The 24,021-nt window shown below is 50.0% G+C and overlaps 1 protein-coding gene across 1 annotated transcript in view; it reads left to right on the forward strand.

Annotated features, from left to right (window-relative positions):
* The window catches only part of UCK2 (uridine-cytidine kinase 2), a 78,015-nt gene extending 54,234 nt beyond the window's left edge, over nucleotides 1-23,781 (forward strand). The window contains exons 2-7 of the mRNA XM_076000351.1: nucleotides 3,908-4,067; nucleotides 4,899-4,995; nucleotides 9,357-9,499; nucleotides 15,496-15,593; nucleotides 18,441-18,489; nucleotides 19,867-23,781. Of these exons, the coding sequence (XP_075856466.1) occupies nucleotides 3,908-4,067; nucleotides 4,899-4,995; nucleotides 9,357-9,499; nucleotides 15,496-15,593; nucleotides 18,441-18,489; nucleotides 19,867-20,006 (687 nt within the window). The 3' untranslated portion in view covers nucleotides 20,007-23,781. The remainder of the gene's footprint in view (nucleotides 1-3,907; nucleotides 4,068-4,898; nucleotides 4,996-9,356; nucleotides 9,500-15,495; nucleotides 15,594-18,440; nucleotides 18,490-19,866) is intronic.
* The last annotated feature ends 240 nt before the right edge of the window (nucleotides 23,782-24,021 follow it).

Genomic DNA, 24,021 nt, shown 5'->3' on the forward strand with positions numbered 1-24,021 from the left:
GAGCCAGTACACTTTCCTATTTTTAGTTGCCCTGCTAATTTCTTTCTATTTTTAGTAGAGATGGTTGTCTTGCTCTTGCTATGAGGCTGGAGGCTGGAGGCTGGTCTCAAACTCCTGATCTCAAGCGATCCTCCCACCTGGCCTCCCAGAGTGCTAGGATTACAGGGGTGAGCCACCATGCCCTGCCCTTGGGCAAGCCATGTGACCTCTCTCTGCCTCAGTGTTTGCCATCAGTAGAGTGAGTATAATAATTTCCATCATGGCCCGGCGCGGTGACTCACGCCTATAATCCTAGCACTCTGGGAGGCCGAGGCGGGCGGATCGTTTGAGCTCAGGAGTTCAAGACCAGCCTGAGCAAGAGCGAGACCCCGTCTCTTCCAAAAAAAAACCAAAAACGTTAATTGGCCAACTGAAAATAGAAAAAAACAATAAAGAAATAAAAAAAAATTAAAAACAAAACAAAATTCCCATCATGTGAATATAAGGTTGTAGTATGCAGATGAGGCAATTTTAAAGTGCTGAGCCCAGTATCTAGCACATAGGAAGAAACTGGCCTCTTGTTATAATAATGATTGTTTTTGGCTGTGGTCAAAAACACACAACAAAATTTATCATATTAACCATTTTAAGTGTCCATTTCAATAGTATTGAGTGCATTCACATTGTTGGATGTCCAATCTCCAGAACCTTTTAACCCCATAAAACTGAAACAGTGACTCCCCATTTCCCCCTCCCCTCAGCCCTTGTCAGCTGCCATTTAACTTTCTGTTTCTGTGAATTTCACTACTCTACATACTTGATATAAGTGGAGTCATACGATATTTGTCTTTTTGTGATAAATGCAGTTTCTCGCATGAGGTTTCTTTTTAAAAATTATTTTTATTGACACTGTTCGTATGTACTTACATGGTACATGTGATATCTTGTTACATACATGCATAGAATGTGTAATGATCAAGTCAGGGCATTTGGGGTGTCCATCACCTGGAGCATTTATGTTTTCTACCTGTTGGGAAGCATTTTTAGGTTTCTGTTGGCTCATGATTGCCTGCCTTCTCAAACCCCAGTCATTAGTGAATTATTTCCTTTCTTTAAGGGAAGAAGACACCTCAAAGCTCCATTTCATCTTTTTGAAGAGGGGAGCAGGGTTGGGGAAAAGGGGAACACTGTAATTAAAGTGAAGAGATGCAAAGAGGTGGGCATTAAGTAAGGAAAAGACCACCCTCTGGGGCAGAGAGGAGCCTCTGTAGGGTTCCTCCTTCCTCTCCACCTTGTGAAAATCCAGACCTACGCAGAAGTACAGGGAATGGTATCACCAACATCTCTGTACCTTTCACCCAGATCCAGCAGTCATCTAGATTTTTTTATGGCTCATTTCTAACATAGTCCGGGAGGAGGAAAATACCTGAAATATTAACCCAGAGATTAACCCAGAGGCAGGTTATTTCTTTACCTGTCCATGTAGTCCATATTTATCTCCTAAGTGATAACGGATTTCTTCTGCCTTGGGACATCTTATTATCTCTAGGTTGAGGTAAAGCGCCAGGAATGTATGATTGTGGGGAAGTCACTTAGCCGTGTTTCCTCATCCATGAAGGAGAGCACATGTGACTTCTAAGGGTGGTTGTGATGGCATATTTGACGTAGGGCCTGCCACCTAATAAGTAATCAGTTACGGGCATCAGCACTTGGTGGTGGTGTGTTTGTGGAAGCGAAGGGTCACCAGCCAGGTCTTTCTTGAAAACACGGGACTGAGATACGCAGCTGTGGGTCAAAAAGTAAAGGCCGTACTTTTTATTTATTTATTTATTTTTTGAGACATGGTCTTACTCTGTTACCTGGACTGGAATGCAGAGGCATCAGCCCAATTCATTGCAGCCTCAACTTCTTGGCTCATGCCATCCCCCTTCCTCGGCCTCCCAAAGTGCCGGGATTACAGGGGTGAGCCACCATGCCCAGCGATACTTTGTTGTTGATCAAGAATTGTGATGAGTGCCAACTTTGTAGAATTGAACCAAGTCCATGTTCATTGACTCAGTTTTGCTGGCCATTGTGCAGATTCTGTCCTGGGTCATGCCCTGGTTAGAGGAAGTGATAGTTCATCAGCAAAGGGAGGTAGTGTAACCTTTTAATACACATATATATTTTTGGTGGTGATAGGATTACTGTCCATATTAAAAGTAATGGGTTTTAACTATAAATATGGGTTTTAACTATAAATAATGTAATTTGAATAACCAGATAGAGGATATACATCTGGCTCCATGAAGCCCTCTTTTCATTTTTTTGTTTTTTGGACTTATAAAAGGAATTCTGTCTACTACTAGTAAAGGCTATAGTATTTATTAGACTTCACCTCCCTGCAATCTTAGGAAGTAAGAAACAGATAACAGTTAGGAAAGGAAATTGTGGGTCTACAGATGTTTAAAAACTTACAGTTTATAATTGTATAGAGCCTTTGATTTTCATTTTTGAAATTTGATTTCATTTTCGTTTTTGAATCTGGTTTGTTATGTGCAAGTTTTACCTTCCTGTGACTTTGGTGGGGGGTGGTGGTGGGGAGGAATCTGCAGTCTAAAACTCCAGAGTGTCTTTAAATTCTTTTCTGTGTTAGTATGCAAAATTGTCATGAGAATAAAAGAAATTGTTTTCAAATAATTAACATCAGAGTAAACATGTTATTGTTCCTCCGAAGATCCTTATTTGGTTATATGTCAGGACTTGTACAACAGGACATACTGTGTAAAGTGGTTTAGTTTGCATTGACTACCAACTGAAATGGCCAGTTTTCCTCATGCTCAGACAAATCAAATACACAACTTCCATAAGAATTGTAACTTTAAAAAGATTTCATGGTTTTTGTTTGTTAAAATCATTTGGTAAAATAAGTTCAATAGTAAGGGTTCTAAGGTTGAGCACCCAAACCTTTAAATATGCTATGTTTCCATCTCTTATAATTAGGCTAGCCAGTTCTATAAGGAGGGTTAGGTTATGTCTTTTAGAGTTGTTTTTTTTTTTATAACATAGACATTCTTATTTTTAAATCTTTGTATCAAATGAAAATATGAAATCAATTGTTTGATAAATACAATCATTTGCTACCTCAGTCTTTTGAATGTGCTTGTTTTCATAATTTTCCTTTCACAAAGAGTATATGTTATTGGAGAAGAAAGGGAGGGAGATATACGTATGTATTATTACAACACAACACGGCACAAAGCATGTGGGTTTGAAGTCATTTGGAACTGGCTTCCCCACTCTTAGATAGGATACCCCGAAGCTGTTTTAGGTGTTGGTGACGTTTGTGTCCTGCTCCTGCTTATGTAAGTGTTTGCACACATTTGTGCCTGGTTTACTCTAAGGGCAAAGAAGTCTGTTGCTATGGACCAGAGCAAAAGTAGCCAACAGAAGTAGGATTAAAGCCACAGGCTAGCTTGGCTCTCCTGCTAAGTAGTTGAGCTCCCTGGCTGTGTTTTTTGATTCTCTTTATAGAAAGATATGTACAGGCCTGAGGAATGTCCCATTGAGCGCTGTCACATCATGATGCCAAGGTCCTTGTTCCACTTTCTACTGCCTTTTTTGGTGCGTGTGTGTGTACCGTTTGTTTGTATGTACCAGAGCACAGGCAGGCAGAATAAAGTAGCATTATCTCTTATCAGTGACTTTGGGAAGGGCTTTTATGGAAGAAAGAGCTCACTGCTCTCCTTCCCTCAGCATCACTGCAGATACCGGGAAGGGATGTGCGGGAACCCTAGACTTCCCTTGCAGCAGGCGTCTGAGGCAGGTCCTTCTCTCGTCTCTCTCTTTTAATTCATCACACCTGACGGCAGCCTCTGGCTTCTTCCCTCCAAAGCCCTTTCCTAGAGAGTGTGCTTCAGCTCGCTGACTCTTCGCTCTCTCCTTGCAGTCCTCCGTTTGTGCCAAGATCGTGCAGCTCCTGGGGCAGAATGAGGTGGACTACCGCCAGAAGAAGGTGGTCATCGTGAGCCAGGACAGCTTCTACCGTGTCCTCACCTCCGAGCAGAAGGCCAAAGCCCTGAAGGGCCAGTTCAACTTCGATCACCCGGGTGAGTTGGGGCGTCGAAGGCGGGGTGTGTGCTGGGGCCGGGGGAGTGTTTTTCTTCTGCTCGTGAGCAAGCCGCTTAGACCTCTCTGAGTCTTGTTTCCATCTCTAAAACAGGGGACTGGTAACCGCCCCGCAGGGTTAGCATGGGGCTTATGTAAAAGAAGGAATTTTGAAACACTTCCTGTCACACCTGCCTCATTAAATATTAATGCTGATTGAATCTGTACCCGAGTAAGGGCGACTCCACATGAGCCTGTGATTCATGGCGGGCCAGACGCAGGCTACGACGTACACAGCCGGTCCTTCTGCCTCCTCTCCTCCCCATGCCTGCACAGGGTGCATGCACTAAACTCACTCACCAGCAGAAAGGGAGATGGAGGGGTCGGAGCAGCTGCTGGAATGATGTTTGCCTGGTAGCCCCAAATCAGCACCCTGCTCCTTTCGCTGGTTTGGGTTTCTTACAGTTGTTGGAATCATACTTTTTGGGCTTCATGCCTATCCTATATGCCCCAGTCATGGGTACGCTTTCCAGGTAAACATGTGCCAGTCCTGGGGTAACAGCTGAACTTGGAGAGGGGAGAGAGCTTTCTGAAGCCAGGGATGGAATGTCGAAGAAGAAGAAAAGAGATCAGTTTGTCGGAACTCATTCATACATCCATTCTGGCACACAGGGCACTTTCATTCTGCTTCGGGTAGAAATCCAGCTTGGGCGGGCAGTCTGCTGCTGTAGGGTGTTGTGGTTTTACCTGTGTACGGTGAGGATGCCCTGTGCACGATTGTAGGAGATGCTATTTTAAAATAAGAAACACTTTAACAGTTTGATTTCCTTCAGATGCCTTTGACAATGAACTCATCTTCAAAACACTCAAAGAAATCACCGAAGGGAAAACAGTCCAGATCCCCGTGTACGACTTTGTCTCCCATTCCCGGTAAGTAAGCTGTTCTGGGCTGGGCTGGGCTTGCTGCCTGTTCCTTTCTAGTCTGTGCTGAGACCCCCTCGCCTCTAGCACTTCAGTCCTGCAGCCGGCAGTGGTAGCAGCACATGCCTCTGGGCACAGGGGTTGGGGAGTTCATCCAGATGCTTCCTGGGGCCGTCCCGTCATCATGCTTCCCTACCTCGGGAGGTTCACGACTGAGCGTGGACGAGGACTGCACGTGTGTTCTGATCTGCATCCCTGAGCTGCTGTTCTTGGAACAAGCTGTAAGGGGGTGGCTAGAGGAAGGGCAGGAAGCCGAACAAAGAAAACTGTTGTTCTTTCCGTTCTCCTGGTTCACTTGGGATTAGACCGTGTGCAGAGGTGTGAGGGTTTGAGGTCACTAGATGCTAATCTCAGAATCAGCCAAACCCTCCAGAAAGTTTCTCAGTCAAATCCAACCAGTCATTTCAACCAGGAGCCTTGATTTGAACGATCCTGGTTAAGAATAGAGGAGTGGCCACGCTTCCATCCCATCCTCCTTCACTCTGAGTGGTGGGAACGGGCTCCCGGAGGCTGGTACTCCTGTTGGCCGGACGCCCACCCTCCTTCCGACCTGTGCAGAGCAATTCTGCCAGCCTTTAATGCAGCACACATGAGCCAGAACTTGAGAGCGTAGCAAAGATTTGGCTGGAGGAGGGCGATGGGAGAGAGCATGTGTTGGAATGCAGAGTGGGCCTCTTCACCCCCCACCTGTCACCGATGTCCTCAGAAGCACTTTCTACTCTGGGCCAGATTCCACCGTGCGGGGGATTCAAAGATCAAGATACTGTGCGTCATGTCATGCCTGCCACCAAACCACTACAGATCACGCAAGAATAATGGGGCTTAGTGTAGGAACTCGAGCTTGCTCAAACATTGGCCTGGGAGAGTGAAGACCTGTAGAAGCTGTCGAGAGATCAGAGAAAAAATAGTCCCCGGTGGCTCCAGCCTGAGGCCCTGGAGCTGGGATCCATGGAAAAGTCTAAGAAACCACCGTGCCTGGGCCCCAGCCTCAGTGTGGGAGCTTGTGGAGTATTTGCAAAGCGTCCCTGTCTCTCTGTCACAGTCTCCTGAATGTTATACATTCTGCTTCACTTTCACCTTCTGAGTCTAAGACAGCCTGCAAGCACACGGGGAGAGGGATTCAGGGAATCGTAGCTCCCCCTTAGAAAGGAGTCCTGGTGGTGCCAAGTTGACAAGAGACAGTCTAGCCTGCCACTTGCCACGTTCAGGGTGGGCACCCACTAAAGTTAACCCTTTGCACTCGGATGTCGAGTGTGGATAATGTCGAGTGGATAATGAGAAAGAAACAAGCAAGTGCAGAGGGTTAAAATGCAGCCTGACAGCCAAGGCAAGGGCCTGCAGAAGAGGGTACGGGAGGGAAGAGCTGGAGTGTGTAGAGCAGGCTGTACAGAGGAGGTGATGGGTAAGCGTTATATTGGAAAGGATGAGAAACTGGTTTTGGAGAGGGATTTCCAAGGTGATGGATAGGGAAGCATTGCAGGGATAGGCCCAGACAAGCTTGGTAGGAACCTGCATCTGGGAAGTGGGGAGGCAAACGGGCCCCGGATTATGAAGGGCTGTAGACGGCAGGGCCAGGAGCACAAGCATGTTGGCATTAGGGAGCCTCAGGTGGCTCTAATGTCGGAGCAGAAAGATCATGTGCTGGCAGGAAGAGAGAGGACCCACAATGCCGTCTATGAAGAAGCCTTTGGAGCAGCCCATTGAGAAACGGATAAGGCAGTGGAAGGGAGGGTGGCTGGCGGGAGTCAGGGCCCACCAGTGCCGGGTCCAGGAACAGAGGAGAGGAAGCCGAATGCCTTGTGCAGTAGGAGTTCCACCAAGTCCATGCGTTAACAGAGAAAATCCTAGCAGAATTCTCGATACAGACAGATTTCCCTCTTCCTGTTGATTTGCCTCATTCCTTATTCTTTAAAACCTTACTCTTTAGTGGCCCAGAGCCCATCTCTTCTGAGAAACTTTCCCTGACCACCCTGCATCACAGCCACCTCTCCATCCCCTCCCCAAATCTCAAGGCCTGCTTGTTAGGCATCCAGCTATTTAGGTAGGGCTTTCTGATCCCACCCGCCTATGGGGATTTAGTAACGTAGGGACACTTTGTTAGACCAAGACACCCATTCTCTGCAGATACTCTTGTCTTTCTTTTCCTCATAAGCCAAATGAGGTGGTTGGACTAAGTTATGATCTGATGGTCTGAGCTTCTTTGGGGGACTTCCCAGGCAGAGTCCTAAGTGGTATATTAAGCCTAGTATGGCTCCTTGCACATTCTGCATATTTATTGCTCAATAATTTTTATTTACTTACTTTTAAAAGCTCTGAGCTGTTTTGAAAGTTTCTCCTACCCAGACCTACATTTGCCTTGGGAAATGATTGATTCCAACTTTTGAGGGCACCAACAACAAAGCAGGCAGTTATTTTCTCCTTCCTGGAAAAGCACCTATTGCTTTTTAATATTTATCACGGCATCCTGATAATCGCTTTGTGTAGTGTCAGTACAGGTTGAGTGTCCCTAATCTGAAAAGCTCTAAAACTTGAAACTTTTTGAGCAGTAACATGACAATTAAAGGAAATGCTTATTGGACCATTTCTGATTTCAGACTCTTGCACTAGGGACACGTAAGCTAAGTATAATGCAGATATTTAAAAATCCAACATGTCTGAGGCACTCTGGTCCCAGGCATTGGCGATAAGGGGTACTCACCCCCTCTTGGTAAACCCAGCATAGTCCTTGTCTTCTCTGTTAGCATGTTTTTCAAATGGAACCCTAGGAGTCTCAAAAATTCATTTTCTTTGTTCCCCAGCAGAGCCTTTTCCCTTCTCCTTGGTGTAGGACTATTGCCTAGACTGGCCCGTTCTTTCACTAATCCATGAATCCTGTTTTGTCTCCACTTCTGAACTCTGCCCTGGTTGCTTGCTTATGTCCAGTAGGTGCACCCTGTTACCCAGCGGCTGACATTCCTCTGCACTTGTGCTTCTCGGCCCTGGCCCGGGGAGCTTCTAACAATACGGAAGCTCTAGCTCCACCCCAGACAAGAAAATCAGAGCCTCAGGGCATAGGGGATAGGTATAAATATTTTTAAAAGTTCTCCAGATGATTCTGATAAGCATTCGGGCTACAACACGGTTCTAGAGAATCTCCTAATCTTCCTAACGTGGTCTTTTCCTACTGTTGTCCATGCCCTGCCTTCTGCCACTTAACAGTTACCCCAACAATGCCGGCTTTAAAAATCAACCACAAACCTGAGGGTCTGGGCGAATAGGGCATCAGAGAGCATTTATGGGAGGGAAGTTCCAACGGCATCCTCTTTAGTTGGAGGTTGCTGTGTTTGCACAGATAGAACTATTGTCTTAAGGAACTTTGAAAGCATTTTGTTTTATTCGCAAATTTTTCCAATCTGCTAGAGTGAGCATAAACCTTGCAGCGATGATCATTATTTCCGTGTCAGTGAATTCTGAGCAAGAGGCAGTGTAACCAGCACGTGTGAGGCGGGTATAGGACAGAGTCAGAGGATAAGAACACGGGAGGTGAGGCACGGCAGAGCCGGACCCAGCGGGCCCACCTGGGAGAGGCCAGCTCTCATAAACCCTCCCCTGGCTTTTGAGAAGTCCCCACCGTGTGGGGCGGTGGATGGGGCCATGTGCCTCCCTGCCTTACTAATAAGGAGGGGAGCCCGAGGGAGTGAGTGGCCACCGTGCAGGTAGAGCCAGACCAGACAGAGCTTGGGATTCTGTACTTCCACGGAAATGCCGCCTGGTATCCTCTCTGCCAAAACTTGTCTGTTTTCCCCTCCTTTCTTCCCCTGCCCCTCCCTTCCTCCATCCTTTCAGTTGCCTCTGGTCTTGGAGGAGGGAGTGGGGTGGTTGAGAGAAAACTGTGAGTTTCTGTTTTTAAAGTTCAGAGTGTTAGGTTCCAGGAATGCCAGGCGTTGAGAGCATTCCTGGAGACGCCTTCGGAGAGAAAAAGAAATCACATCTGCTTTTGTCTCTCTTTATTCTTCATTCAACAGCAGGATTTTTTTTTTTTTAATTCCGAGAAGGATGTCTGCCCTCTGTTTCTGCTTTATGGTGAAAGCTCAGAAGAACTGGTCAAAGGAGACCTTTGTCCCAGCGGCACGGCCCCCTTTTGACTCTTGGTGGTGGTCCGGGGGCTCTGAGAGGCTGAGTTAGCTGAGCTCCTCGCCCCTGCTTTTGAAGTCCGAGGGGGGGATGGAACCCAGAACTCAGCCCAGCCAGATGCTCTGGCCCCCGTTCTCCTCTCCCCTGCTGTCCCCTGCCTGGCGTGGCCGTCACCCGCTCTGTGCTTTGCTTTGCAGGAAGGAGGAGACGGTTACTGTCTACCCTGCAGACGTGGTGCTCTTTGAAGGGATCCTGGCCTTCTACTCCCAGGAGGTCCGAGACCTGTTCCAGATGAAGCTTTTCGTCGACACAGATGCGGACACCCGGCTCTCCCGCAGAGGTGCGTCCTAAAAGCCTCAGGTGATCCTGTTGGTGGCTCCCGTGGGGACAGGGAGCTGGGAGCCCATGGCAGGGCGTCCCTCCATCCAGTCTAGAGCCTGTGCCTGCCTTCCTGAAGGCAGCTGTGAGGTCACAGGGCACAGCCTCCTGCCCAGACGTTTGCTGACATTCGAGAAGGGATTAGTCACACAGTATTTTGGTCAGGGAGATGAAATGCGAAGTTGACATTCTGGTTTTGCTGGGAAAAGGTTTGGTTAAATGCTTATTGGCTACTTGTGATTTTTCCCACAAAGCATCCAGATCTTGATGTTGGGGACTACATCTGAGGACAGGATGGCCCTGTTCCTGCAGCACTGGGCAGCCCGTCCTGTTACCCTGCTTTTCCAGCTCTTTGTCTCCAGAACGCTTTCTAGAGGCTCTGTCACTCTCTCCAGCCAGCCCGTGATCAATCCCCTGTGCCCTGAGTGTACGCCTGCCTATTCCCAGGCCCCGTGTCCCCTGTGAACTGAAGGTGCAGAAATGCCAGTGGCTGGGGAGCCGAGCCTGTGAGTTAAGCCTGTAGGACATGGAGCAGAGAGCGTGCTTCTACTAGGAGAGATCGGGAGGCTTCGTGGTGGAAGGGGAGGGGGTCAGGACTTTGTGATAGGACAGGGTGACTGATGCAGGTAAGCCAAGAAGGTGCATGGCACAGATACACAGATAGTGGCTTATTCCAAGAGTGTTAGGTGGCTGGAGTGTACAGAGGTTTGCACCAAGAGACACTAGAAAGTAGCTTGGGGCCCAGTTGTGGGGACCAAGACTTCTAATTTGGTTCCAGTAGGCAGGGGAGAGCTACCACAGGGCTTGGAGCAAGGCAAGTGAAACGGCCACTGCTCTGTGTTGGACGATGGTTCTGACAGAGGAAATGCAAGTGAAGACTGCAGCTGGGGTGGCTGATCTGGACAAGAGTGGAGCTGCCGTCCTTAGGTGGTGGGAGAGGGAGCTGGGGAGAGAAGAGAGTGGTGTTAGCAGAGTTAGGATGGACAGGACCCAGCAGGGGCAGGGAGTGGGGTCGACTGAGCAAAGGCGTGGAAGATGGCTAAGGTTTGAGCTTCATTGTGTGAAAGAGGGAGGGAGACACAGGAAATGATGAGGTAGCTTCTAGTCACAGGGCAAATTACTGGCACATTGAAATTTTGTAAGTTCTAGCCCAGAGCCTCTGACCTCAGAGTCTGGGCAATTTTCTCGTCTTGGTTCATGAAACAAACATGTAGTTTATTCAGCTGAGTACTGTCATCGCAAGATCTGTCAGTGGAACCGGCAGAGCATAGAGAAACAAGTCCCGGGTTTTGCTCTTCCAAGTAGGAGTAGGATCCACGCTCCATTAAGTTAGTGAGAGCGATACTTCCGCTCCCAAGTGGGGTGGGGGACAGGTACTATTATGTCATGGGAAAAACAACGGGAGTGGAGGGCGCCTGTGTCTTAGTCCCAGCAGAGCCCGAGCTAGCTTTGTGACTGACTGGGTTCTTGTGACACTCTAGACTTGAGTTTCTTCATGGGTAGCATGGAGGAGGGTGGGCCTGCTCTTAGTGTCGGGACTCTGGCCAGGTGAGACTCGTATGGACAGATAATTGATGCCTGAGCCTGACCCCCCCCCCCCCCCCCCGTACTTCTGTGCCAGGGCCTGGCTTGTCACCTTAATACACAAACCCAGGTCCTACTTTGGTTGTCCTGCTCACGTGTCCGTATTAGCTCGCCAGATTGGGGAGGCAGCATGATACAGTGGGAAAACTAAGTTTTGGAGTCAAGTATAATAGGCTGAGATCCTGGTTTCACCACGTACTTGACGTATGACCTTGGCGAATTGTGTTTTAACCTCTCTGTACCTCATTTTCCTGTTGGAACACTGTCTAATGATTAGTACTCCTGGATAGTTGTGAAGATGGGAGGTAATGCGGGTAAAATGCCTGGTAGCGCCTCAGTGGACGGGCAGCTGTGGTGGGTCACAGATCTGCTGCTGCAGTGGTCGGTGCTGCTCTGTCTTTCTGGGTTTTCTGTCAGGACCTCTGAGGGGGCCAGGTATGGTCCTGTCCCCAGGAGCTGGTGATGCCCGGGCTTATGCCCTCGTTAGCCCAGTAGGTGGTACGTGGACGGTCTCAGGGTGCCATGGTGCTGCCAGGGACCTTGCAGGAGAAGGTGGGAGAGGATGCACAGGAGATTAAAACCGAGGTTTGAATAAACGAATCTTAGTGTCCAATTAAAACCGGTCATCGTGTGTAGGTTAAACAGAGCATTCTCCGTCTCCTTCTTGTACCGGCATCCTTATGTGAAGTGGGGGACATCCCCCGGTGATGGTGGCTGTCCCTGAGGTTTCCTAGGCCGGTGCTGCCAGCCCCTGCTTTCCCCGGTGCTGCCGGGGAAGGACCTGCTTTCCCGTTTCAGATCTGCTGACTTCACAGGTCACCCTGGGACAGGTCACTTCTCCGGTGGAGTCTTGGGACTTTCCCACATGCTATTTTCACTTGTTTGTTCTCTCTCCACGCAGAGTAACAAACGTCCCCGGCATGTGCCTTGTGGAGTGGGGGTGCTGTGGGTGGGGAGGGTTAGTCAGAAGCAGTTGTTGGGCCTGAGGACATTCCTAAAGGTTTGAGTTAGTCCCATTATTTACCCCTCTGTTAGGCACACCCATCCTCCTGGGCACAGGACCCTGGCATTCCAAGCTGACCTGGATTCCGACCCCAGTAACTCCTGCCTGTGACCTTGGACAAGCTACTTACCTTCTTTGAATCTCAGTTTCCTTAACTGTGAAATGGGGACAATCATGGTATCTTCCCCTTAAACGTTATTTAGGAATACAGGGGGAGTGTGGAAACTTCCCAGCACAGTAGCACTACCCTCCTGGGCTTGGGACCCCACATTCCACGCTGACCCTTGTGTGGGAGGGGTCTGCCTGTGAGTGACGCAGCCCTGGATAGACAGATGTACCTCCTTCCTGCCGGCCCCCCCTGCACGTGTGTGTCTTTGCCCCGATCCACCCTCGAACACGGGGCAGGGAGGAAGTGGGCGGGGGATTCGGGATGCTGACACCTTGTTGCCCTGGCGCGCCAGTCCCTGTGCCTGTTCGGGTAGAAACGGGCTGCACTGGGCCTTGCGCGAGTTCATTCTGTTCTTTTACTATAGGGTAACACACTTGTTATCTAATTTTTAAAGTGGGTGGACTTCACCATTGAGGTATTGACTTTATTTTGGGTCCTTCTAAATTTTGTTCTTGTCTTTGGCTAACCAGAAGGAGTTATTTGGATTTGGAAAGGCTGAAGTGGAGAGCCCAGCAGGGAATGCGGGTAGACTTGTGGCTTCCTACCCTTTAGCCCATCCTCTGAAAGGGCCTGTCTTGGCCCAGCAAATGTGCTGGGGTCTGGGTGTTGATGTAGGCGCTGGTTTTGAGTCGTTGGAGTTTCCAGTTCGTGCTAAGACCCTGCTCTGACTCAGTCCTTGGCCTGCCTGGCCCTGTTTCCTGGCTGCCTGAGGAGCAGGGACCTGGCTGGCCTTGTGTTGTCCTTGGCTCAGGGAGGGGTCCCAGACTGCTTAAGGCAGTAGCTCTATCAGAGGCTCCTGGGGAGCAGAGGTGGGCAGTGCCTTTTGACTTTGTGTGTCCCCACGGCCTGGGCCACATTCTGACCCGATTCGTGGAAGCTGTAGTGTGTGTGTCTCCTCACTACTTTCCCCATTTCTCCCTCTTCCCCCTTCGCTTGTCGTTCCTTGTGTCTGTGTCCTGCCATCCCGTCCTGCCTGGCACCCCTGCCTTTCCAGCTGCCCAGCAGTAGTCCCTCCCGGGGCTGCTGGCCCGAGTCTGTGGTTCCTGCCCTCCCGCTGCGCCGGGCTGCCTCTCGGGGAGCCCCCACGCTCCGGAAGCTCCCTTAGGTTCTGTTGGCATCACCATCAGCACAGAAACACGTGTTAGCGTGCGTGTACCAGGTGCCAGGGGCTGTGCCGAGGGGGTTTCCACTCTCCCCCCCGTATTCCTAAATGACCTTTACGAGGAAGAAATTGTTATTGTCCCTATTTCACAGTTAAGGAAACTGAGATTCAGAGAGGTGTGAAGTAGCTTGTCCAAGGTCACAGGTAGGAGTTGCTAGGGTCAGGGTTCAGGTCCAGGTCAGGGTCACCCGATAGGCAGCTTTTGGGCTGTAGAGCAGATTCGCCGCGACTCACCTCCTCCCCCTGCTCTCCGCCCGGCCAGCTTCTCTCCAGCGACCAGGATGAAGTCACGGGGTCTGCAGACACAAGGGGGCCGAGGCCCGGGCTGAGGGCGGGCAGGAGGAGGGCGGGGCGGCAGTGTGCGTGTGCGGTGCGTGTACCTGTGTGCTGGGAGAATGACAAAGCCTCCTGCAGTGCTCACGCTGTCAGTTGTGTGAAAAATACGTTGCGAAACAAACCTGGCATCTGCGTCTGTAGGGCTTTAATTAAAGGCCGCTCAAGTTCGGGTGTGTGTGTGTGTTTTTCCCCAGCTCAGATAACCCTTTTGATCTGGCTTCCTTTTTTCTTTGGGCTTTATCTGGAGACGTGTGAAGAATCGCAGGCCGCTCTGGCTGTGTGTTTTGGCCTTTGGCCGGGTTAAACTCACTAACTCCGTGTGCCAGAGCTCCGAGGACTTCTGCGGGCCAGCCACGTGGCAGGTCCCCGGGCTGCTCCCTGGCTGAGTCTCCACGGCAGATCCGCCAGGGCAGCCGCAGGAGCAGCAGGGCTCTGGGTGCGAATGGCAGGAAAACCGCTAGCTGGAGAGGGCGTCGCTGCTGCCCGGCTGGGCAGGCAGGTCCCGACACATTCAGGACCAGCCAACCATTTTATTAATATTACTGGGGCACCTGTGGAATAAAACACTTTGTAAATCTAGACGCTGGTATTAAAGTCAGATGATTGGTAGCATTAATACCTGGCTTTCTGGAATGTGCTCTTCCTGCCAGTTTTGCAGCGTCCTGGTATTCTGCATTTCATGTCAGTCTGGATCATAACAGAGGCACCCTCCTCCTTCCCTGTCCCTGTCCCTGTGGATGTGTGGGTGTGTGTAAACACAGAATTATTTTCAGGCCTGGCTTTGCAGAAATTCACTCACAGATATTCCCCGTGTTTGTTTACAGTGCGTTTCACCCCACACTTGAGTCTGTTAACTGAGAAATGGTTGAGAAGGCGCTGAAGGGTCTTTGCAAGTCATTGTTGATGGAGATGATAACCTTTTGGGGTGGGGGCGAAAGTTTTGGCAGCTCAGGCGATAAAATTTAAAATGACATCTATAAGGAGGGGCTGTTTCGATTGAGAGACTCTCCTGGCAAACTCACTCCTTAAAAGGGGTAAACCATGGCTCGAGGAGGTTAGTGTATCTGGCAGAACCAGAATGATCAGTCTTCTTTCTATTTTTTGACAAAAGACTCTATCAGAGAAAAAAGAAATTTAAAAAAGCATATGGCGAAAAGTCCCTGTCCAGGAAAAAGAAGGTAGCAGATAGAAGATGGTGAGATTGTGTCAACCTGGGCTTTGTCACTGCCCCAGCCCACCATTTTCTTTCTCAGCTTCTCTAAGCGAGTTTTCGGTTTGCAAACCTCAGAGCTCGAGGTATGCAGGAGTGGCAATGGCAGCTGGGTCCTCTGCAGCCCCCGCCCGTCGTAGGGGGCGTGGGTGGAGCTGGAGCAGGGAGCTGGTGCCTGGGCGGTGGGTCCCTGGACTTGCTTCTGAGCACAGGTAAATGGGTGCAAGGGGGCAGCCGAAACCCAGTCCACTTCGCTCTCCAGGCGGTCCTGACTTTTCCTGGTTCTCACTGAAATTGTGATTGGGTCAGATACCGTGTGAAACAAGAAGGCCGTGGGCCTTGGCCAGGTGACCTTTTGTTTCAGAGACCATTTTTGACCATCGAAAGCTATAAACACGTAACTTCTTCCCGAAGCTGCTGCCGGCCTTGCAGAGGGCGGATGGTTGCGGAATCCTGCACTGTGTTCTTGATTCTTGTGTTCCCTTCTCTTACAGTATTGAGGGACATCAGCGAAAGAGGCAGGGACCTCGAGCAGATTTTATCTCAGTACATCACATTCGTCAAGCCCGCCTTTGAGGAGTTCTGCTTGCCGGTGAGTTGTGTTCTCGGTTTGTTTTTGTGGACTGTAGAGCTTATAGTTTAATGATACATACGAAGGTACGTAAAGTGATGGAGTGATCCTCTGTCCTGAAGTCCCAAGAGAGGGCAGCCTTGGGTCCTATATCCTGCCTCGAGGTTCCCTGGGAGCTCTCTCTTGCTGTCCTTTCTTCAGGTAGCCCTGTCGGGCCCTGCCAGTCCTTAGGCTGGCTCTTGGATTCCCAGCAAGTTCTACACTCCACACTCCCGCTTGGTGGGGTCATGGCATGAGACCCTGTACTGAGGGCGTTTCATGTCTGAGGATCAGGCTCAGCCATCTGGGTCTCTCCAAGGTCCGAGATGCCTGGGGTGTTGGTGCACTGAGGGCTCTGCCCCAAGCTGTGCCCTCTGAACCTCTCCCACCGCTACAGGTGAGCCCTACTTTGAGCGTGTCTTTGGCCCCTGTGTAAGGCCCGACTGGGAAATGTCGTGCCAAACTGGAATAAGCTTCCTCGCCTCTACCGCCTGCGGCACACACTTCCCAGTCCTTCTCCACGGTCGCTGGGAACTCCCTAGGGAGGTGGCTTTCAGAGAACGAAGGAGGGAAGAGGGCAAACTAGCAGCTTTTTAGCAAATCAGCCCCCAGCCCAGGAAATGCCCTCTATTTCCTGGGGAAGGACAGGGCAGGGCACCAGAGACAAGGTGTGGTTTGGTGGGGTCCAGTGGAGGAAGATGTGAGAGAGAACCTAGTTTTGGAAGGAGAAGTATTTAACTCAGGAGAACCCTACATCTCAGCTGTGTGTCTTCTCTAGCTTGGTCAAACCATGATCTGGCTCCTTAATTATTTATAATTAAGCTGTGAGAGAAAGAGAGGGGTGGGGAGGGAGATTGGGGTCTCACCTGTCTTGGGTGAGGTCTTTGGGAAGGGTGGAATCCGAAGGCATTGAGAATAGGTTTAGAGTAAGGTTGGGTATGGGACTTGCTTTATCTATTCCAGTAATTAACTTCTTTTTTTTTTTCCTCTCCTGGAAAAATATGATCCCAAGCTGTCTTTGTTTCTTTAAGTCTGCTAGTAGGTTTTACAGCAAACTGGACTTAGTTTCAGATCAGGGACAGATGGTCTTTCTGAGTCAGCTGAGTAACCTTGGTGCCTGATTCATCACCCCGGAAGACGACTGGGTTACAAGATTAGGTTACTGGAAAGAGGCTCATAAAATCCTTCCCATCCCTTTATCTGTCTGAAGATCTCTCCTGCTCTTTTTAACTTAATAATAAGAATACAAAGTACATTTATTATTGGATATCAGTTAGAGTAAACTGCCAGTTTTCTGCTGTTTAACTTAGTTGTAATGGAGCTCAGAATTCTGGACAAGTGTTTTCTGGGCTGTTTCTGCTTGTCCCCGCTGTGTAGCCACTGTACTCAGGGAAGACCAGCTCATTCCCCTGTAAAGCCATGGGTTTGGGCCTGACACTGTCAGATTTCAACAGTTCTAGCATGGAAACTGCACAGAGGAAGGATGCTCACACAATCAAAGAATTGTTTTTGTGGTCTTATGCTAAACTTATGTTGTATGCCAGGACACAGTTATTTGTAGAATGGTCCATAAAAATCTCAGGACAGTTTTTCTTTCTTTTCCTTTTTTGTTTTTTTTGAGGGACAAGGTCTTGCCCTGTTGCCTCCCAAGTAGCTGGGACTACAGGCTTGCACCATTAGGCTGGGCTAATTTTTTGTAGTCATGGGGTCTTGCTGTTTTGCCCAGGCTGGTCTGGAACTCCTGGCCTCAAGTGATCCTTCTGCCTTGGCCTCCCAAAGTGCTAGGATTACAGGTGTGAGGTGCCCTGCTGAGTAAATTTAAAACAAAAAAAGGAGGAAAAGAATGTGTCTCTGGCTTTACTTTTTTTTTTAATAGTATAATAATAGAGCCAGTGAAAGTGGTCATCGGTAAAGATTACTTTTCATAATTTTGTCCCTGTGCTAGGAGTGAATAAACACCTTTCAGATTGTGTGTGAAAGTCCAAGATGAACCAGTCCCCATTTAAGTTTGGGTTTTTCTAATTCACATTTTTCCTAATGGTGGCAATTAAGTGTTTGGTTTCAAAGATCATGTTCCCTGTGCAGGTCGTAAGGTGAAACAATGTAATAAAACTCAAGAAAAAGTTAAATTATTATATAGCTAAAAATCCATGGTAGATCATTAATAGTTGAATTATAAACTGGTTTTGAATTAACCACTTAGCCTGGACCACTTTCCCTCACTGATACATATAGTCTTCATTCCTCATTCCCTGCTTCCCTTCTTTCTTTCTTTTCTTTTTTTTTTTTTTTTTTTGAGACAGTGTCTTGCTCTGTCACCCAGGCTAAAGTGCCATGGGGTCAGCCTAGCTCACAGCAACCTCAAACTCCTAGGCTCAAGCAATCCTTCTGCCTCAGCCTCTCTAGTAGCTGGGACTACAGGCACGCGCCACCATGCCCGGCTAATTTTTTTCTATATATTTTTAGTTGTCCAATTCATTTCTTTCTATTTTATAGTAGAGACGGGGTCTCGCTCTTGCTCAGGCTGGTTTCGAACTCCTGACCTCGAGCAATCCGTCCTCCTTGGCCTCCCAGAGTGCTAGGATTACAGGTGTGAGCCACCACACCCGGCCCTGCTTCCCTTCTTTCATTCACATTTCACCCCTAAATAAAGCACTTCCTTAGGTTTCCCCAGATGTTTAGATGCATTCACTATGAAGTTGTAAACAACATTATATTCGAAGTCCCATGCTAGGCTGCTCCTTTCCCCACATTCCCTTGGAGCGGAGGGCTGGGCCAGTTTGTCTCTGAACTCCTCTGTTAATGCATTGTAAACATCTTTCTCTACAGACAAAGAAATATGCTGATGTGATAATCCCCAGAGGTGCAGATAATCTAGGTGAGTCCTGGCGGAGTGTCATCCTGCGGCACAGAACTTCTGCCCTCTGTCAGTCAGGACGTGGTGACCAGATGAGCTCTGTAGACCTGGCTGCACCACTGGTCTCTGATGGTGAGCCAGGAAGGCATTGCCCACCTGCACACCTGGCCTTGGGGACAGGCCCTTGGGCACATGTGCGTACCCATATGTGGACATGTGTGAACTGGTGCTTCTTAGGCAGAAGTAGAGATCTGTAGACCTCTTCATCGAGGAGTGAGGAACACTCCCTCCCCAGCAGTGACACGTGGATACCTTGCATCTGAAGTCACCTTCTAGCAAAAGCAGGTTTCCTCCTTGCCATCATGGTAGTCCTTCATAAACGGAGCCCTTTGCCACCGTTATTATATTTATTTCTTTGCTTGTCTGGGAAGTACGTATGAGTATCCCTGGACTAGGCATAGTGTGGCCGAGTTGATCTCTAAGACAGGACCTTGTCTTATTATTCTCTGTATAATTTATGTCATTTTCCCTCCCTTTAAAAGCTTATTTTTTTTGCTGAGCTGTTTGGGAGTCGGTCAAAGCAATAAATATTTCACTGTATATTTTTAAGAACAAGGACGTTCTTATCCATCACCACAGTGCAGTCATCAAATTTAGGAACCTTACTATGGGTATAATCTTTAACCCAGACGTGTTCCTCAGCCTGCCTTTGTTTGCCTTGACACTGACATTTTTGAAGAGCACAGCCCCACTGCTTGGTAGGATGGCCCTCAATTTGGGTTTGCCCTTTGTTTCCTCACGATTAGATTCAGTTCCTACAGTCTGGAGGAATATCATGGGATAGTTGTCATGTGCTGTTATTCTTTACGTATCATTTCAGAAAGCACTTGATGTTTATTCTGTTTATGGTGATGTTAACATTGATCGCTTGGTCAATGTGTATAATTTATTTCTAATCTTAATAAAAGATAGCTCCACCTTAGTTTTGGCGAGAGGAGATCTTCCATGGGGTTGCTCTGTCTTGGGATGGAAAGCTGGCAGGTTCCCTGGCAGAAGGGTCTCCTAGCTGACTCGTGGTGTTGGGACCGGGGCTGCTCAGCAGGTCTGCAGAGTTCTGGTTGCTTGCTTCCTCCGGCGGTGACTCTGCTCAGCGGATGAGACGCCCATTCGCCGAGGGCTGGCTCTGTGTGAGGCATTGTCTGTCTCTCTCAGAACCCTCCTGTGAGGGAGATCCCATCAGGCCTGTTGGAGGCACCTGGAGGTTGCCTGGCAGAGCCACTTGCCCCGGAAGTCTTTCACCCGTGGTTCCTGTGTGCCCTTTCACCCAGACAGCGGCCCACGATCGCGGTCTTGCAGTGTGTGCCCTCGCCCCTCACGCTGTCGCTCTCTGCCCCACAGTGGCCATCAACCTCATCGTGCAGCACATCCAGGACATCCTGAACGGAGGGCTCTCTAAACGGCAGACCAACGGCTATCTCAACGGCTACACGCCTTCACGCAAGAGGCAAGCATCGGAGTCCAGCAGCCGGCCCCACTGACCCCGCCTGCTGCAGACCCCGGCCCCGTCTCCGAGCCACACAGGAGCGGTCTGGAGGCCGCATTCATCTGTACATACGGTTTCCTACAACAACATGGCTGCATTTGAGAACACACCATGAGGATGAAATGCCTTTGATTTTTTTTTTATTTTTTTCCTTTCAGTTTTTTTTTTTTTTTTTTTCTTCTTTTTGTATCCTCAGAAGAGAGAAAGGCCTTTTTTGGGGTTTGTTTTGTTTTTGTTTTTCCTTTCGAGACAGGATCTCACTTTGTTGCCCAGGCTAGAGAGCAGTGGTATCATCATAGCTCACTGCAACCTCAAACTCCTAGGCTCAAGCTATCCTCCTGCCCCAGCCTCCTGAGTTAGCTGGGACTACAGGCATGCGCTACCACTCCCGGCTCATTTTTCTACTTTTTTGTGGAGGCAGGATTCACTGTGTTGCTTAGGCTGGCCTCAAACTCCTGGCATCAAGTGATATTCCCAGTTCAGGCCTCCCAGAGTGCTAGGATTACAGGTGTGAGCCACCACGCTCAGCTCTTTGATTTTTTTTTTTTTTTTTTTCCTTTGTGTACTTTGGAACAGCAAAATGAAACAGAACTTGACCCTGAGCTTAAATGACAAAACTGTGCCAACTACTACTGGTGATGCCTAATTATGAATCCAACGTGTAACCAGCTATAAATATATATATATATATCTATATATACAAAAAGGATCTATTTTTGTGTAAATGTACAAATACTGTAAAGCCGTTTGCCGTAAGTATTTTGCAGGAGGCCCTGGACTTGAGTGCTTTGGGACTGGAGCTGGCATGTCACTACAGGGAAGGTGCCTGTTGCATTCCAGGTGGGGAGGGCTCAGACGTCTGTGCATATGGGGGTAGAGGGGGTAGCTCGTGCCCCACTGCTCTTGTGCCCCTGGAGCTCCATGGGAAAGGAGTTCGAAACCCTCAACTGGTGTCAGGTGCCATCTTGCAGCCAGAGCTTAATGAATATGTCGATGAGAGATACTCTTACATTTTTTTGAGTTGAAATTAGGTAAGACCTCAACTCAAAATTCAAACTCAGGGAAAAGGCCACTGAGGAGAACAAGTCTTCTGCATTTTCTTCTTGCCCTTGCCCCCACCTCTGGCTGCTCGGATAGCGCGATACGCCTCCGTCACTCTGTCTCTTCTCAGCCTCTCCGTGGAGCCGAGCTGCCTCTCTTTCCCGCCCTGGCAGGGATTTTGTGGCAGGATCACTTCCTGATAGACACAGGGAAGGAGGGAGCAGAACTACGCCTGCTGTCCCGTCTGAGAAAGTATTTGAAAGGAGAGTGTTTAAGTCATGGGTACCTACGTTGAAGTCTTGGGTTGAAAGCATTCGCAGTGGAGATTCCTAGCTTTCCCGACAGCTTCCTCTTGGTGGAACCTTCTCTGGAGGAAGCACAGATTGCTGACGATCTTGGCGGAGGGGTGGAGAGAGTGGGCGGACCAAGCTGCTTGGGGAGGAGGTGAATGATAGAGCCCCGAGCCTCGGTTTCTAGCTGCAGAAGAGCCAGAAACTTCCGCTTCAGTGTTAGCCATCCTAGTGCGTGGCAGGCCACACTCTTAGCTGTCCCGCCGTGGCTGGAAACACGGAAGGTTCCGTGGCCGGAACCACCTTCTTCCGTTTACTCTCAGAGCCCGTGCGAGCCATTCAGGCAAACCTGCCTCCGGTACTATCTAGTCTCACCAAAATTTCCTCGTGTATCCAGCACCATCCAGTCTGATTACCCTTTTCTGGGCTCAACCTGGCTCTAAATCTGCGTTGCTATTTTGAAAAAAAGCCCAGCCTAGTCCCCAGCAGAGCTTTGCCACCCTGAGGCGCTCAGGAGTGTGCGTGGCGGGCACTGAGGAAGCCCCCCCGGCGGTGGCAGCCGCCTGGTTGGAGCAAGGAAGGTCCCCGAGGTGCCCGCTTTGGAAGCTGGAACTCATCTGGGCGGGTGTCTTTGTCACCTTTGTGGTCATGCCTTGGTCAGTTCTGAGATGAAGGGTAGGTGGCGGGCCTAGGTTAGCGGCCTGAGGACACAAGGGCCCAGCCTTTCCGTGGGCAGCACGCTCAACTCTACTTGAAGCTCCCAGGTGCCAAACCATTTAGTGCCTTGGCTGTCTGTCCCACTGCCTTGGAAGATGGACCCTGTCATCTCTGAGCCTTTATTTAGCCGCTTCCGCATCTACCTGTGGTGTTGGGGACCAGGCCTCCAGTGTCTCTGCGTAGCCCACTCCTAACTTGGAAACAATCTCTGACGGTCTTCGTCACACGCCCTCAGTCAAACGATCACGGATTCTCGGTGGCTTGTCCAGGGGCACCGAGCCGTGCTGGCCCGGTTCTGCGCCACCAGGGTGAGGAAGGGGCGGGAGGCTCTGCCCCTGTGCGGCAAACCCAGTGTCCAGCCAGCGGTGTGTCCGAATGTGAGCTTTCTGTAGGACAGATCGTGGTCTTAGTTTTTTAAAAAGCCTCTGGAGCTCTGATTCCATGGAGAGTCAGGGGTAGAATTAGACCAGAACCGTGGCATCTGTCATCTAGGCAGTCTTCATTGTTCAGGGAGGAGGGAGTCGTGAGTAGAATGGCCGTGTATGATGGGAGTTCTTGGCTTCGGAGCCGCCCAGCGGTGCTCGCGCCCCCCCCCCCAGGTGCTGTCTGTGGACCAAGTGTTTAGGAAGCAGAACGCCCGAGCGTCCTGTCGTGGGAAGGCCCGGCTCCTCCAGGCAGGCGGAGCTCCTGGTCTTGCAGCCGGAGATATGGGAGTCTGAGAAGGATGCACGTGTTGTGACCTCAGGTGTCCCTTGATTTGGAGTGGAGGGGGCAGAGCCTTGGAAAGGCAGTGGGTTAAACCACGGGATCGCTGTAGAGCAGGCCAGGAGGGGGTTGAGGGGGGAAGAGTCTCCAGCTTACCTTTCCTCGGAACTGACCTAGTCACCCCCACTTCTGCTGTTGGCCGCCCAGCCATCTTGGGGGATGTTGGCTACCTGCCTCACCTGGGCTTTGAATTGGATGCTTGTGGCCACACCCAGGGTGGGCTGCCAGTTAGATGGGGTGACCAGTTAGGCCACTGGGTCACGCTGGAGGCTTGTGTATGCCTCAGAGCAGTCGGGAGGCAGGAGGGGCTTGAGCCCGGTTGGTTTGTATGTCTGCAGCTGTGCTGGCCTTGTGCAGGGTCCTTGACCCAGCAGCCCCAACGGTGCCAGCACCCCAGGCTGTGGGAAGGAAGTAGCCTCTTACAGGGAGGTACGTTTCTCTGCCCCGGAGTCTCCTGTGTGCCTGTTAAAGATTCCAGCGCCAAGGAACTGCGCCGGTTTGGGAGAAACCAGGGTAGGTTCTGGGGTACAGGACTGTGTTTCTAGAAAGGAGCAACTGGACCTCTCTACTGCCCCTGCCCTTTCTCAGGGCAGAGTGGGGGAACATTCTCGGTGTCAGATAAAACAGGGAAAAGAGCAGTCTGGGAAAGGCATGCCTGGGGGGCGTCTGGAGCTCATAGTCCCCCTCAGCCTTGTGTCTCTGCCCCTCTGCCCTCCCTGTGCCAGGGGACAGGCGTTCCACATCAGCCGTTCTGTGGCTCTCAGAGGCAGGGCGTGCCTACCCAGTGCTGCCCAGGTGCAGGCTGAGCAGCTCAGTATAGACTTAGGCTTCTTTTTCTCCCTGTTCAGATGCTTGCTGTTCCCGCTTTTCTTTTTGCCGCCCTACATTTATTGTTAGTAGTTACAAAATGACCACATGTCATGTATTTTGCTGTAAATAAAGACTGAACAAAAAAGATCCAACTCTGTGTGGTGTTTGTTTGGCCCCGAGCGATCGAGGACGCTCTGTGCCGGAGTGGAGCGGCCGGAGCGGGCACGGGGGAGGGTACGGGGGCGAGGGCAGTGCCATGGTCGTGCCTCGTGGGCGCGGTCCTGGGCACTTGGGCAGGGCGGATCCCAGACCTCAGCCGGGCTTGGATGCCGGGAAGACCAGTGGACTTGGCGGTTCTCCTTGTCAAGTGGGAAGCCCAAGCCAACG

This window comes from Microcebus murinus, chromosome 2 (assembly GCF_040939455.1).
Source record: "Microcebus murinus isolate Inina chromosome 2, M.murinus_Inina_mat1.0, whole genome shotgun sequence".
NCBI classification, from domain to species: Eukaryota; Metazoa; Chordata; class Mammalia; order Primates; family Cheirogaleidae; genus Microcebus; species Microcebus murinus.